This window comes from Augochlora pura, chromosome 2 (genome assembly GCF_028453695.1).
Source record: "Augochlora pura isolate Apur16 chromosome 2, APUR_v2.2.1, whole genome shotgun sequence".
NCBI classification, from domain to species: Eukaryota; Metazoa; Arthropoda; class Insecta; order Hymenoptera; family Halictidae; genus Augochlora; species Augochlora pura.
This window is the reverse complement of record NC_135773.1, coordinates 2,597,196-2,614,086: the sequence shown is the minus strand read 5'-3', so window position 1 is coordinate 2,614,086 and position 16,891 is coordinate 2,597,196. Positions and strand designations below refer to the sequence as shown.

Sequence of the window (16,891 nt, the reverse complement as noted above, 5' to 3'; positions counted from 1 at the left end):
AAATGAAATTTTTTCGTTGCAAGGTTGATTTTCGAGAAAAGTGAGGTCAGGTCGAGCTTACGCGTACCTTGGAATGTGTAAGTAGAATCGATAGATTATGGACAGACACGCCGGCAGACTCTTTCCCTCAGAACTCTAGTGTCTCTTAAAATTTACAAAAAAATTTTTTAACAGAAACAATAAGTGACACGAACATCGATTTCCTCCTTAATAATTTTGCCACTGTATAAAATAATGTAGGTAGTCGTTTGCGTCAGAAACGCGTAATTTCCAGAGCCTGGTGACGCTGTTAGAACAATGGCTTAGCACTATCGTTATATCAATGCGATATCTTTATCAATTACGATATCCGTATTGTCATAAGCTCTCCGACAAAACTAATGTACCTATAATTGTTCGGTCACTTTCTTCGCGTGTGTTTGCTTTCTAACAGGTTCGCCCGTGCAGAAATATCAATGTTATAAATTTCTGTTAATGTGCACGATAGCCGGAGCTATGATTCAATATACCGAATTCGAACCAGCTGGCCGGATACACGCGTCAAGGTAGGATAGCATGGCACCGTTCACTTATTTATTTGTTTAGCCGCGGTTCAATAACCGTGCCAACTACACTAAGCTCTTTGCCGGAAAGTACCCGGTGGCAGGGGCATACTGGTGCTGGTTGCAGAATGACGATTGTGAAACATTGAGCCGCGGTTTACAGTGGGTTCGAGCACTCGAGTGATCGTGAACAATTGTCTCGGAACGTGTTACACGTACGAACAAATTGTTTACATGAAAGTTCGTGCAGTCCAGAAAATTTGTTGCTTATCTGATAATTCATTCGAGTGACACGATCAGAGTTGGGCAAATTTTCCTTTAAACCTTAAATAAAATGTAAAATAATATTGTTTGGAAGTAGCCACGTTGATAAAAAAAAAATGGCACGTTCTCGCACGAGATAATGAATAATTTCTGAATTTAGAAAAGGCGTACACGTGCCATAAATAAATGTCATAATGCGGTCGGCAACGATTTTTTAATGGGTTTGTACACTTCGGGCAGACTTTTTTTTTCCCACGTCAATCGACTGATCGATCCGACGACTGTGTCAACACCGGTGAAAACAGCTGATCGACGGGATGCGTCGGAACCGTGGCGGAGCGTTTTTGCGAAATCGTCGTGACGACCGCGGTTTTATTGCCGCCGGTATCGGAAATAGTCGATCGCGTCGAGACGGAAGAACTATCCGGTTTCAAGCATCGAGTTACGGACGAGCCGGACCGTTTTGACAACTCGTATGTAACAGTTGTGACTATATCTCGCCGCGGCGCGGGGCCATTTGTCAATCGATCAATGGGCGCACACCGTTCGCAAGGCGAAACGCACTAGATAATGGACAATGTAAACGACTACGCGCCGATCGTTTCGCGAACTGACACAGCAGATTATCCCGACGGAACATACTTGGATCTATTTATGTATTCATTATTCATGTCCCCTCGTATCGACGTGAACCGATCAGTCAAACGAAATGGCAAAGCCCGAGCACAAAAGGTTTTACAGAGAGCCAAGGTAGATATCTAGCTCGCGAAAGGGACGCGGACGGAAAACAAATGCTACGCTTGACAAAGAATATTTGATCGAACATCAGAAACGGTTTCGAGAAAAATTACGGATCTCCATATTCGACGCGGGGTCTCTGACCTGGCGCGCTGCAACTTGGAATGCGTTGCGAATTTGCATCGCGAAGGGGATCGAAATTCGGGGGCCGATAGTTGGCAGATTTCATGCGTTTATGACACCGTACGAATCGATGCAATTCGAAGCAGATTAAAGTACTCTTTAACCTTTCGAGCGCTGTGTCGTTACTTTAACAATGAACAAAGGCGCTGGCCAATATTGAAATCGCCGATGTAACAGCACGAACTTGATTATTGACGCGAAGACAAAATGATGATTTACTGACGGGGGCAACTGAAATGATGTCATTCTTATCTCGGTGTTCAGAAATTCTTCTTCATCAAATCGCCGTTTCTTTAAATTATTACGTCATTTAATAGACATATGTTTTGAATTGGTATATAACGTACGAAAACGTCTCATGGATTTCATAAATTCGACGTTGAAAGAAATAAATAAATAATATATCTTTTAATTTAATTGAAATTTTAATTGGAAAGTCTGTAAGTGAATAATTAATTTTCTCAACGATTTCCATTTTGCACGAAGATCCGCAATCTAGTTATTATATCAACGGAAGCATACCGAAGAGAACTTCCCCGACGTGAAACGCGTACAAGTGGCCGTCAATGCCGCGATAAGAAACCGTGGACGCCGGTTGGTTGTGCAGGGGGATGGTGCATAAATATCTTATCGAACATTGGAATCGAAGCTGCGGGACGAATTATCATCGAGTTTGCCGACTACGAAACAGCAGTCGACAGATCAATCTGCCCCGACCTCGAATTCCTCTTCGGTATTCCCGGACCATCTACACCGGGCATCGCCTTCAAATTTCATTCGTCGGCACTGAATCGCGTTTCAAGTGTCATTACTGTCGCATCAATAAAAATTTAAAGCGTCGCCGGTCGGTCCGTGATTCCAGACACAGAATCCGTTCAACGGGGAATCGCGTTTCGGCGAATCGCGAACGGTTCCGTCCAGGATTTTCACCGCGTGACGCATCACTCGTTCGTTTATTAAGCAATTTGTATTAATCGTCCAAGTATACAAAGTTTCTTTCATCTTAAGGGTTACTCGCTTCTAACGTTCAATATGGCAGATAAGAAATATTACTTTGAGATAAAGTTACAATTCATAGCTAAATCGCAAGAACCATCGATTTAATTTATATCGTTTATCAATATCGAAATAATTCCACTTTATTCTGGAGGTCTGGATTTATCTTACGTCGCCCTACTGATGTATTTAACCCTAGAAAGATAACCTACGTCGCAGAGGCGCCTGCGAAATAAACCGAAGACTGTTGATTTTTGTTAATTTTTCATAGAGGTCTAGTGATTTAAGTTTAAAATTACTTAAAATATAAAAAGATATAATATAAATGCATTTTATTTTTACAATAATGCCAAACCTTTAAAATGACTAGATTAACTTAAATAAATATCCATTGTTAGTATCAAATTGACGCCTTAGAAAAGCATGCGCCTCTGAAGCGTATGGTTATCTTTTACGTAAGTTGTCGTATGGTTATCTTTCTCGGGTTAAGGCAACATTATTGTTCTCACTATTTCCAATGATATTCATCGAAGTCGGATAGAATTTAAGACGCCGTCCCCGTTGGATCCGCGAAACCCAGTCCCGAGAATACCCGATCGGCAGAATCGGCTGCGGGAAAGGTGGATCGGGAACAAAAGCGAAGGAATAGTGAGAACGGGGAACACAGTAGGCGCACGGTAAATTATCGCATTCAGGCTAAATAGTAACGAGGGATCCGGCGCTCGCGATTCTTTCATGTGCGTGCAAGAAGACCTTTGTTTCACGCGGACAAAGGTGGCCGCGTTCACGTGCAAGCGATGCATCGCGCGGTGTGAACGCCTGCGGCCCTTCGCCTTGACGAGCAGTCATTGAAACGGTGCAAAATGATCCGGACGCTGTTGGAAGATAATGCTCGCGAACAAAAAGAAAGAAAAAAGAAAAAGAAACGAAAAAGAAAAAAAGAACCAGAGGGAACACGGCGCGAAAACAACTTCGCCCGCTCGAAAAGGAGTTTCTAATTTGATTGAATGCTATCTGGTGTAATGAGACGTTCGTACGAACCTCGTTTCATTCTTTAACATCCTCATTTTCGTATGCTTGAAAATTCAACTATTTTCTATTTTAACCCTTAAATGCATAGAGTCCCAAAAATGAATCAATAACTTTTTGCGCGGATACCCGACAACAGTTTTGATATCGATACATTTGGCTGAATGGCAGTGATTCCTTTGTCCATTGACTTATCAAAAATTAACTAAAATAATGACATTTGACTTCAATATTTGTATCTTTCTGACGTTATACCAATTGGCGCGCATTTTTGATAGCGGGTTCATTTACGTACTCTTGGAAGTGGATTATTTAGAAATATTTTGGTGTATTCGTTAAACAAAAAATATTTTCTAAAGGTAAGGTTTCTTTTTTAAGGAAACGACTGCTTCAATCTCTTTCATACTAGCTAAAGAATTTTTATGTCTATTTTGCATAGTGTACCAAAAATGAATCATTAATATTTTTCAATAAAAACCCTATAAGATATGACTTATAATTTTTTTTAATATTTTTCCCGATTTCCACTCATTTGAAATATTATAACCCTAATTTTTAAATAAAATTCATTAATTCATGCATTTAAGGGTTAAAGGTTTAACGTTATTGTAAATTCTTAGACTTACTCCATTATTTTACGGAATATATAGATTCACTTCGCTGTTATATTCGACTAAAGGAAATTGGTATGTGTATACGCGATAATCATCCACGTTCACATTAATTTCTGAAACTATTCATCTCGTTTTTTAGATGTTACTTCGGAGTATATTTTAGTTCGCAGCAAACATGCGCAAGTGTATCAATTTTGCAATTCATCTGAAATTGTATGTATCGCAGTATATTGTGTATTTTATTAAAAATATTCATCCGATCAATCGAATAATATAACTATAATGAATTCTTCGATTTCTAAATATGCATTGCATGTCATTTATTTAAGGATCGAATATTCTGATTAATTTGAATGAATATTCTTACTGAAACATATGGCACGCTACACGAAACGTAGTCATTTGCAACGCCTGCAACTACACGCCACGAAATTACATTTCTGAAGAATTTAAAACCAGTTGCAATATTATAATATAATATATTCTGTCGGACTTTCGAATACGGCTTACCAAATATCACACGCGTCGTTCCAAAAGTCGCAGAGACACGTGTCGCAAGTTCTACCGCTAATTTTCGCGCTCTGCCGAATTTCTACAAGTAAATATAAATTTCGCGGGTTATCAAACTTCTGTCTGTCACCGTGCGTTCCGCTATGCGAGATTAAAGTTCGCGTCGGTACGATTATCGATTCGTGTCGCCGGAAGCAGAGTGGGCCTTCTTACACGTGGCAAATCAAACGCGAAACTACTTTCCTTTGAATAAAAAAAAAAAAAAAAAAAAAGAAAGACCGAACGGGAATATAAATCGCCGGCCGAAGTGTGCATTCTAAGCGTTCGACTTCGCAATCGTTTCGAGGACGGCACAGGTGCCGAAGACTTTCTTTGAAAAATTCCCTTCTCGCGAAAGCTTCGTCCTCTGCAAATAGCTTGGGGGGGGAAAAAAAAACTGTTTACACACATTTGCCGAACTGAACGACAGAGAATAAAGAAATGTCACCGGTCGTTGCTTGCTCTAAAATTAGTTTTCTTTCGAATCTTCACTTGTGAATGAACTTTGGTGATGTTAAACGCTGTGAATAAAATGTTGCAAAACAATTTGTTCTTGTTAGCATTGTATGAACGTTGTTTATTAGATTTGTTCGATTTAAGAACTTTCTCCTTATAATTTTGTATTGCAAATGAAGGTTTCTTTCGGAAAAAATTCGTAAAAACAAATTTTTTCCTGTGGGTGGTAATTTTTTTTTTATTATACTGCAAAATCAATTCTTATAAAAATTCATTAAGTGAATCAAGTTTTGTTAGAATGTTCAAGCAATAACCAAACAAACGTAATCGATGTAACAATTTTCGTCTTTCTTATTGTCACAGATTTGTTACAAACTTATATGATTTCTAGATTTTTAAAATTTACGCATTTAACTTATATACAAAGAAATTTGGTAATGTAAAAATTACTTCGGTACGTGACGTAAGAATACCAAGTTGTGCCTCAGAGTCGTCAGTCGCATACAAAGGGTTGATATATGCAAACTTCTTGCATTTCGAACATCCCGTCCTTTGGTTCAGCGAATCTGTTCAAACTTATTTTTAAATCTCGAACGTGCGAAAAGTGTTCAATACGTTTGAACATTTGAACACGTCCTAGCACGCTTCCAATTTGTGTTGCAAAACGCGATCGCTCTCCATTTTCCAGTCTCAGGGGTCACGCTCGGATAAAAGTGTTTCCACCGCGCGTGGCCCGATCGACAATGGGACATTTCCCATGTCGCGGTGACATTGTCGCCGACGACGCGTGTTGGTCGTTATGCACGAGCAATCGCGCAATTTAATTGGCGTCCCTCGGTTTCGCTGGAAGCGGCGCGAAAGTAATATCATTACCCGGAAACCTTTAAGGCGACCCGAACGGAGAGCGAGAGAGAGAGGGAAGGGAGGGGAGAGGGAGGGAGGTGGGGGGCACGAGAGCGTCGTCGTCGCGCACCAACAATCCCAATAATTGCACGTGACAGAGGAACGCGTTGCGCGCGAGATAATTAATCGGCCGATTAATTAAGCGGCAAAAGCCGGCCCCACCGGTGCCGGCGATTCTTTTGACGGTGCAGAGTTACCACCGGGCGCGTACGTATACGGCTGTGCGCCGGTTTTCCTCCGTCGTGCATCATCCCGACCGTCCGTCGTGTTGTTTGTTGGCTGGTAAATACACACAACGCTTGATTAATATCAGGGTCACTCTCCATTTTCGGAGTTTTACACGGTGACGCGCGTACCCGAGTGTATCCCGTGCGTGTAGAACACGCGTGAGTTATGCAGAGAGATCCATTTTATGAACGCGGGCGCAAGGGTATCGAAAGCGCCTAGCTACATTTCCGATGTTTCACCGTCGAATCGACACGATCCGCATTTATTATTATATGTAATTTGCGGGTTGTGGATTTCCGACTGGTCCACCTGTTGAACATCTTATTCTCTTCGCACCGAAGCGGGTTCGATCGTTTGCAACGTCTGGACGATTGATCTTTATGCAAATTCAAATGTTTGTGCACCGTTTGCAGGAAAACGGAGTTAACACTAAACGTACCAAGAGGGGTCAAATGACCCCTTTTGAAAATTTACTTTTCTAATTCTTACATTTATTGTTATTTCTGTCGGTCATTTGACTTTCTGTAAATTCTTATATCATCCGATTATTCAATTTCCCACTTTCCGTTTTTCTCGTAGCTTATTTTTTACCGACAAAAATTCTATGGTAAGATTAGGTATAGAGAAATACCGGTACGTTTAGTGTTAAGGGGAAACTTGTCCTTTTCGTTCGTAATTTGAACGATTTGAGGATAACGTGTCCATATTTTTACGATATTCTTGTGTTTTTACCGTCTCGTGTTTCTTTGTTTTATACTTGTCGCAAATTGTTACACAGTTTTATTTAATCCGATTGTCTGAGAAATGGGAAATCTCTGTACCCAAAACTGAAGAGTTAGGCGACTTTTGGATGAAAGTTATGAATGTATAGACGAGACGCTTGTCTATAGAATTTGTATCAAAAGAAAATGTTCATTAGCAATTTAATAAATCATTTTTGTGTTCAATTATATTTAATATATATTTACGATAGCTATGCTCAACTGTATGAAACATGAACGTTTACACTTTTAGATGATTTGGAGTGTAATTTTTGTAATTATAGTGGGACTGTCTAGATTTTTAAAAATTCACGAAACATATTGTTTTTAAAATATTCATGAAACGCCAGGTATTCGAAATATTCGTAAATCATCTTTCATTCATCGTGTCTTTGAAAGTGACAATTTAGAAGTTCTGATTTTTTTTTAAATTCCAGAGCTACAGTAGCTTTAGTAAAATGGCCAAAAAATTAATATTTGTAAGAATTTACTAATGTGGAATATAGTAGATATATCGTGAAATATACAGAAACGTTGTTTAAATTTCTAAAAAGGCGTTAGAATAAATATTAAAAAATCCTTTTACCATTTCTAGGTTTACTCATATTCATCATTTACATTAATAACCAAAAGAACACATACTATTTCGATAGAATTAAAAAGTACCCGACGTATCTTCAAAGAACATATTTAAAACTCGGACAGTGAGGTGATGGTCTGCTTGGACCGCAACGTTGAAATTAAAAAAAAGATATCGTATCCAGTAGAAGTACCACAAAATCTCCAAAAACATTGCCAAATAAATTTACAAGCACTCCTAAGTACACTCACTGACATTTTGATCAAGAATTCTCAAAAACGTTGGCAGAATGGGAAAAAAATGCAGAAAGCCATGGATTGCTACGTTTTGTTTCGTTCCAAAGTCAGAGAATTTGACGCGGTAACAACCATAATGCTTCGGAAGGTCCGCTTACCCGGGATGGTGCTTCGTGTAGGTCGACGGCGTGGTCGCGACGTGCTGAAACCTCTGAGTGGCAGCTTCCCGTGGCTGGTGGCGATGATTATTGTGGTAAACGATCGCTGCGGTGCCAGTATACTTGGCGACATTGGTCGGGTTCGATTTCTCGAGATTCGGTGGGCCGGGTCGTTGCTCGTGGATCCGGTGCTCCACGTGACGCCTCGTCTGATCGTTGGTTCCCGTCGGCGGCACTGAAACAGGTCTGTCGGTGGCCGCGTCCAGCCGCGACCAGGTTTTCGCAGTGCTTTGTTGAAAGTCCCTGCCGTCGCGGTCGTGTCGCGCGCGACTGAATTTCTCGTGGTACCAAAGCGGCCAGAGCAGCCTGTGATCGGTGTAGGCCCGTTGATCACTGGGATAGTGTTCGAGCGGCACAACGTCCACGGGCAGGACGATCAACGCGACGCACGTCAGCCAAATGTTCGGAGCCATGGCCGGACTTGTTCGATGAACTTTTCTCGAACGGTCTATCGGGGAAGAGGCACACGCGTCAAGACGAACCCGGTGTCACATTCTCAATCGTTTTTCACGGGAGCGTTTCGTGGCTGCGGGCCGAGCTGCGCTGAATGCGTCGACGAGGCTCGATGGACATCCGGTGCGAAATCGTTCGAAGGCAACCGAGAGCACTACTGAACGAGACACACGGAGTAGGCTCCACGTGCTTGAACCGCTCGTACCAACCCCACCAATGCCTCTTTCTTTCTCCCTTTCTCCCCGTTTTCTTGTTCTGCTTCTCGTCCACCGACGTCCTCATCTTGTTCCTCTTGCTCGAGCCCCGGCTACGTGTCTTTCTCCTTTCGTTCTGCACGCTCGCTCTCTTTATACCTGTCTGCTCTCCTGATACCTCGCCGCCTGCTTGGCTAACCACCTACATATCCTGCAAGCGTTCGACAAGAAGGTCTCGAAGGTAGAGACGGCGCTCGTTCCACGGGGTCGATGGTAGCATGCGGCGAACCCATTCCTCGACGCCGAATGTTCTTTTGTCTAGGTACGTTAGAACCCAGGCTGGACCGGACACGTTTCAAGTGACATTGTTCGAGGGATTATTTCGAATAACACGTTTAGGCGAGAGCGCCGATTGCGGAACGCTTTTCAGAGGGTGGAGATTATTATCGATTCGATTGCAACTTAAAAGCTGTCACTTTGGGATATTTATTCCATTGTTCGATAGATTAATGTTTCTACATAACGTGGTGTACGTTGAAATATTTATTTAATATGAATCAAGATAAAGTACAGATATACATTTATCAGGGGTAAACTTGCTGAAAAAATAGAGTAATTACTCGAAGTTACTTGAAGATTTCTTCCTCTCAGTATTAATGTTAATAACATACTTTATATATTTTTCGTTAGAATTTCCAATCTAGGTAGTAGGGATATTTAACAATTCTGTTTGCATAAAATTCCTTGACGTACAATAGTTTTAATCAACGGCACGTCTCATTAATTTAAGATTATTTTTAAACTTGTTTTCACACGATTGCGAAGAGAAAATTGACTTCATTCGATTCTGTTGTGGTAGAAGCTCTTATACAAGCATAGAAAATGAATTTGTTACTTTATTGTAAATAAATGATTTGAACTTTTATAGTTTATTACCATTAATATAAGATATTTCGTTCGGTACGTTCTCAACAGCACGCGACGATTTCATGGATTAAGTTATTATAGGTGTATGCGGGAGCAGATAGCGAACGCCAACAGGTAAAAAATGGTAGAAACGTGACCGATAATGCTCCATTATACGCGACATTAAATCAAAGGCAATTACGAGTCCCGCCGTTGGCATTGTCTCCTCGCGTGCGTACATTATCAGGCATCTATTTCATTACCGCGGCGTAATTGTGCGTGTAAACGCGGCAATGCGCGCACACCGAGAGACCACACCGGCCGGCTCTACTTTCAGTCCCTTTATTATCCGGGTGCGAAATCGATCGACTGAAATTCCAATTGCAGCAAGGCGCTCCGATGACTTTCCTTTGCCCCATAATTTCTAACCGGCACAGGAGACCCGGGGACGCATGACTCACTTCTACATACACACGTCTCGGTGCCGTGACACCTTCTGGAGTAGCTAGACCCAAGGTTTTCTTCGTTATGTCCTTCGATAAGGAAATTCTTACGCGATCCCGGGGGACCGCTTATGTCGCGGCGTTCTCTTTGCGATTATATTTCATTTCCTTTTTTCGAAATGTCGATCGAACCCATACAACGAACGCGAAAAATATCCGGACAATATTTAAAGCCGAATAACTCCATTAACCCCTTGCAGTACTTTTATAATCGCAGTTACAATGATTAAGTAATTTTCGATTGGAATAATTTCTTAGAGGAGAAATAAAATTAATATTACTTCAGCGCTTAAATATTAGCGGCGAAAATACAGAATTTTATTCCGGCTTAAAAAGACGAAATAACATTCGCATTTAACAGGACGAAATAACATTCGCATTTAACAAATCATAACGACGAGTCAGATTCGTCAAAGTACGGTAAGGGGTTAAATTCGGAGAGAATTGGCTATGGATTTTTCAATTCAACTTTTGCAACATAACAAAAATTTATCGTCGAAAATATTAGTTGACAGATTAAGTTGCACGGAAATTTGGAACAGCCTAAAAATGTTTTATTAAAATGCATTTGATCAAATTTCGATCTGGCTGAACACTGGCAGTCGACTTCGCCTGAATGCCCTCCCTTAAGGACTCGATAAAAAAAGAACAGTTAAAGCAGCGACCTTGTTGTTCAAGTTCCTCGTACAGGGAACTTCGCAGTCGTTAAGAGAAGTTCGACGAACACAAGCTTATCGTTTACTCTTCCATCGCCCGCACCCTGAATTGGAATCGTAGTTTTGTTTCATCGATCAAACTTTTCTCGCGAACTCGATTGAAATTAGCCTGCTGCATTGCGCGCCGGGGCTGCTCTCTTTCAACGAAATTGAATCGGGGCCATTAAAGACAAAATGTTTGGAACCGTCCGTGATTCGTGATCATCCTTGGGGAATCGACGGCGCCGACCTTGAACTCCCGAACCTAATTTCACTTGGCCGTATTACGAGAGGTTTCCGGCGGTGCATTGATCCAACCAGCTTTGACTTTTAGATGCGAGCTTGATACGTGTTTTCAATTTCTCCGCCGCTTCTATTCGATGCTCCAAAAGCTATTAGCTTTCGATGAAGAGATATCTTCGTGGAACGTGATCGTTATTACAACGATCGTTACATTTCGTGACACAATATACGCTGCATATGTACGTTTCATAATTAACCCTTTGCACTCGAAGCCATTTCAACTGCAAATCAGAAATCATTTTTCTGACCTTTAGCATTTCCATCTTATATAACAAAATTTATACTATGCGTGTGAAATTGAGTCTCGTGACTCATATAACAGTTATACTTTCAACAATTTTTTCAATCTATGCTTCGGCGACATTTGTAAAAATAATTTTGGAACGTGTTATAACAATTTTAATGGCGCCGTAGAGGCGCCGCTCGAGTGCAAAGGGTTAATACGTAGTACCGTTAATGCGTCAAAGGATTCTATGAAAATATCCTTTTCGTAACCAGAGAACTTCGATTAAATGATTTATCAATGCGTTAGGTATTCGTAAGGTAATAAGGTATAGGGTCGTCTCATTATAACTGAATCGTATTTTAGGCATCTACGACAAAAATTAACAAGTAAAATTTAACATTGCGTAAATATTAAATTTAATCCCTTGCACTATGATTCCTTTCGCGCTGCGTTGATTAGTATTAATTTATCCTTAATATTTTTCTAAATAGAGTCAGACAATTTTTGCTTCTTTTATATGTACTTCCTTTTATAGATTTTAATAAAAGAAGAATTTATTTTTATTCAGATAAAGAAGGAATGAATAATATTCATATTTAGTAGATTTTGCATTAAATCTATAACAGGAGTCTGACTCGTTATTACAGTGCAAGGGGTTAATGTAACGAAAATAGATTAATTCAGGGATGTCTATGTACTATTCTCAACTTGTTGAAATTATTAACGACAGAAACAAAATGTCTACTTGACTGATGTTCGTTAAAATTGATGAAGATAATTTTTATTCTGCACAAAACTCTGCAATCCAGGTGTAATTTACTCTATCCGTGTTTCATAATTTATTACAGTTTCGTAAACGATCTTTACCAATTACGAGTAGGAATAAGTATTCGAGTGTTAATCGAACCGAGTACTATACAAGTACTATAATTATATGTAATAACAAGTACTATAATATACAACTATAGCGGCGAAAAGGGAAGAACTGGAGAAACGGTAGAAAAATAATTGCCTAATTCGTGCATGCTCCTGTTATTCGAGAACGCGGAGCGCACGCATCGCGAGAAGAGTTTTCGCGTCGACCTAATCCTCCTAATTGACGGTGCAACGGAACTGCGAGATCGTGAGGCCTCGGCCGGGATGTTTTCTGCACGGTCGCGCCGCCGCGGCCCGGCGGACCACGAATTTTCGAGCGAGCAACATTCCGGCCGTTGTGCACGGTCAACGTTGCGCCGACATTGAACCAGTGCAATGCTGCAATGCAGGTGGACCAGCCGGCGCGGCCTGGAAGATGCGTAGGCAGTCCGGAGGCCGGAGTCACTCTCCACCGCAAATCTCTCGCGGCTCCCACAGATGTTATCTTCGCCGCAAGATATCTGCGATTCCGTCTCCCTTTTGTAACACACCTTCGCCCCGATGGCTGCACGCAACAAATCATCTGACTAGCATGGAACGGGAGGAGACCAAGAAGAAGAGGAGAAAGAAGAAGAAGAAGTAGCTCGGGCACCGAGCGACACGGGGACAACGGGGACAGTCGAATAGGAGAGGACAGGTCGTTTCGCAGCTCTTTGTCCACGGCTCGTGGTCACCGATCTTTTTTCCCCCCCGACGGTGAATAATTCGTCGTGATAAATGGGAACGGGATCCTCGAGGACTGGCTGTCGATAGGGCCTGCTCGTTCCCCTAATCTGCTTTTTGTAATGTGTCAATACGACCGCGACGCGAGCTGAAACTGGGTCCAGTTCTGGGTAACCGGCGCACAGAGTTGCGAACAAACCTGGATAAAAATATTTTAACCAAGGAACAGAAATATCGGCAAATATTTCTCTGAACTGTGTCACTTCAATTGCAACAGTAATTTGATTCTGTATTATATATGGAATATTAATAGCCGAAATATTTTTGATTTTACAAATATATCTATTGTGATCCAGCCGAATGTTTCCACCTAAATATCTCCTAAAAAATATTTTTCTCTTCAGGTTATCATTGTCAATATAATGTTTGCGCGAGTTCTAAAGTTTCGTGTTACATGTGGGTCGACGGTTCCGCGATATTTCGTCGGAATTCTGACTCAGAAATTCGAAAAACCAACGAAATATAGATATCGCCGAGGCGGGTCACGTTCGGATTTGTTATTGGCTTCTTCGGGAACGAAGCATATACATTCGGCGGACGTTGCGGAGGAGCACGGACGATAATTTTGCAATTTAGGCGATTTGGGATTCGAAGGTGCACACGGAGGAGATCCCGAACGCAATATCTGCTTCGGATCGACTGCGACGTGCTTGAGACCAAGGTCGGTGGTGCTGCGACCGCGGAGCGAGGTCTGTTCCGTCTTTTTGCTCTTGTTCCCGAGGTTGTCTTCGGAAGCGGCGCACCAAGAACAGTGAGATAATTGCGTGCATCATCGTCGCGTTATTGCCCATTATATACACCGAACGCAAAAAAACTCGGAACAAGTCCATCGATAAATCCTCTTGGCAGGCAAATGGTCCGCCTTTGCGGCGGCATTGTTCGATATGCTCGAGGGCAAGACCTGAATGAAATTGTTAACATTTTCAATCGAATCCGATGTAACGGTTTGTTTCGACCTTTAACTCTTTTGTTCGGAAAAAGAGAATGGCTATAAATCCACCGAAATGTTTATTTCATATATTTATTTCATATATCTTGTCATATATCTACGACAGAAAATTTTCGACAGAGACGAGCAAAATTTTATTTGGTTGATAGGAGATAAGGACTTAACCCTTTGCACTCCTATGATCGAGTATGACATTAGTTTTTATCTCAGGAGCTCCATTGTCGAGTCCCCCTCGACATTATTTCATGACCAAATAAATAGAAATAGTTTCATCCTTTATTTATTTAAATTGCCTTACAGTTAAAATAAATATCAAATGAAATACTTAAGAGCGTTGGTAACGAAATTGAAATAAAATTCGGAGTGCAAAGAATTAACGAATAAAATATTATTTAATCGAATAGAATTTTTATTTATTATTTCATGCGAATTTCATACCATTTTTGTGAACCAAAATATACCAACTGTATCCTGTGTTCAATAGTTTTATGGTTTACGGCCACGCTGTATTTAAAAGCGAATCGATTATATAGATTCTACAGAATCTCATATTAATAGAGATAACGTGTTGCTTCGCGAATTTGTTAAAGCCGTTAAACAAGTTCTTAGGGACTGGCAATTATGCATTTGTGATTTTGACATGGTTGTTAATCAACGAAGGTGTCACCACTTAAATTACGTAGAACTTCGTGCGGCCGATTCACGAGATTCTTGCAACATTCGTGACGCTTAAGAATGATTCACGTCCTCGGCAACCCTTTTACTTTCGCGCTCACGATATTGAAAGCGAGATGTTTTAAAACCTACCGGATTGCTTCCTGCGAGTAACAACGTCGTTAACTGTGAAATCGGTGCCCAGGACGAATGAAATGCGCAATGCGCGTTAACCGGTGAACGTGAAAGCGAGGCCAGAAGTTCGACTTCCCCGTTTCTGCTGCCGTTCTTTTGTTCCCAGAGAGATACGATGATAAAACTTGCTATCTCGCCATCTAATTTGTTCAACGTTCACGCGTATTTCAATTTCCCCTACAGTACTTTCCGATAAAATGATTAATTCCATATTAACGCAATCACCATTATTCCGTTTGCGTAACAGTTTTCACGAATGGTTCCAGGTATTTTAACACACGCGATATTATCACTTACCTAGAACACAAGATTAATAAATAGAAATTATAACACAGTATGTTCCGTTTACGTCTTTCTTTTCTAATTTTAAAAACTATTAAATTCTTGTCATTGTACTTAATCAAATATTTCATTTGCAACTTAGACAAAGTAAGCAAACAACATGTGACACTGTCGTGTAACCGTGAAGGCAATTTGTTAAAACAATCGTGCAATAAATTCTACGTCTGAAAAATCTTGTGATAAATCCTACGTTAAATAAATCGTGCAGTAAATGCTATGTTAAAAGAATCGTGTAGCTATGATTGAAACTTGTCGGAAGAATCGTGTAGAAACTGCTGCATTCTGAAAATCGTGCAACCACGAGTGAGACGTGTTGAAAGAACCGCGTAAAAAAAATACTGCGTGGGACGGGGCACAGGTGCGTGTTATGACATGTAAGTGTCGTTCAGGGATAAAAACTTTCTAAAAGCGATGACAGCGTGCGATGAACGCGCGACTGATTAAACTCTCGATTTGTTTTCATAACATATAAGCGTGCACAAAGCACGTTCATCATGGAAGTTTTCGTTCGGCAGCGGGATCTATCCGCGGCAATCTCCGCGCGATTTTATCGTGGAAAATGACGGGGGAAAAGAGTCTTGATCAAAGAGGCACGCTAACGTCCTCGCGTAGAATGCACACACCGTCGGGCGCAGACTACAGAAGAATTTGTCTCACATAAAGGAGTAACGTTGCGGAAGGAATTAATGACCGCGGCAAATCGCTGAGGTCGCAAAGACGCTATAAACTTTAACCTTTATCTTGAAGGAAACTTTGCGTCCGCGAAGCGACGCGTAAAACGCTTAATCGAACGAACATAATTCTTGATTCGCATTACGTCAACGTTACAAACCGACAATAAATTGGCGCGTCCGGTCGATAGACATTCGCACCGCTTCTGATGTTACAGCCATCGATTTCGCTCCTCCGGATGAATTTTCGTCGAGTCGGTATTTTCATGCAACATGTCCCCTAAATAAGTGAAGTGAAACTGGAATACGGAAATATTTCCACGAACAAATACTGTACAAAGATACTGTTCCCTTTAACGCTTAAATCGCAAGCAAATATTATTTATCGTTTACCCCTAAATTTTATGTAAATACCATAACTATATTACTTATTCTTATTTTCTTATACTTATTTTGATTATTCCTTTAGAAAGTAATGCGTTTATCGAATTATCAACGATGGTGGTGAACAAAAAGTGCAACGAAAAAATAAATCATGAAATAGTATTTCTTTGTGTAATTATTTTAAAGAAAAATTTTATTTCAGCTTTGAGTTGAAGAAACAACATTTGTTTGTAATTATACGCTTGTATCTGAGTGGTCGAAATGTTTAAGATTCGATAAATAAGATAAAGATTTTTGATACAATTTATCTAGATCTGTATCTACAAATAATAAGTCATTATTTTTGTCTTTTACTTCTATATAGCATAATAATTTTTTGTTTAAATAAACATTTAAACGAATGTTCACTTAAATGATCAATTCCAAATGTGGCAAGCTCAGTGATGGTGTGCATTATTTGTCGCGATATCGGGACGCAAAA

The 16,891-nt window shown here is 40.6% G+C and overlaps 1 protein-coding gene across 1 annotated transcript in view; it reads right to left on the bottom strand.

Moving 5' to 3' along the window:
• Slow (epidermal growth factor-like protein slowdown) overlaps positions 1-8,719 on the bottom strand; it is a 29,742-nt gene extending 21,023 nt beyond the window's left edge. Inside the window, exon 1 of the mRNA XM_078186776.1 lies at positions 8,238-8,719. Coding sequence (XP_078042902.1) covers positions 8,238-8,710 — 473 coding nt within the window. The 5' untranslated portion in view covers positions 8,711-8,719. The remainder of the gene's footprint in view (positions 1-8,237) is intronic.
• Between the last annotated feature and the right edge of the window lie 8,172 nt (positions 8,720-16,891).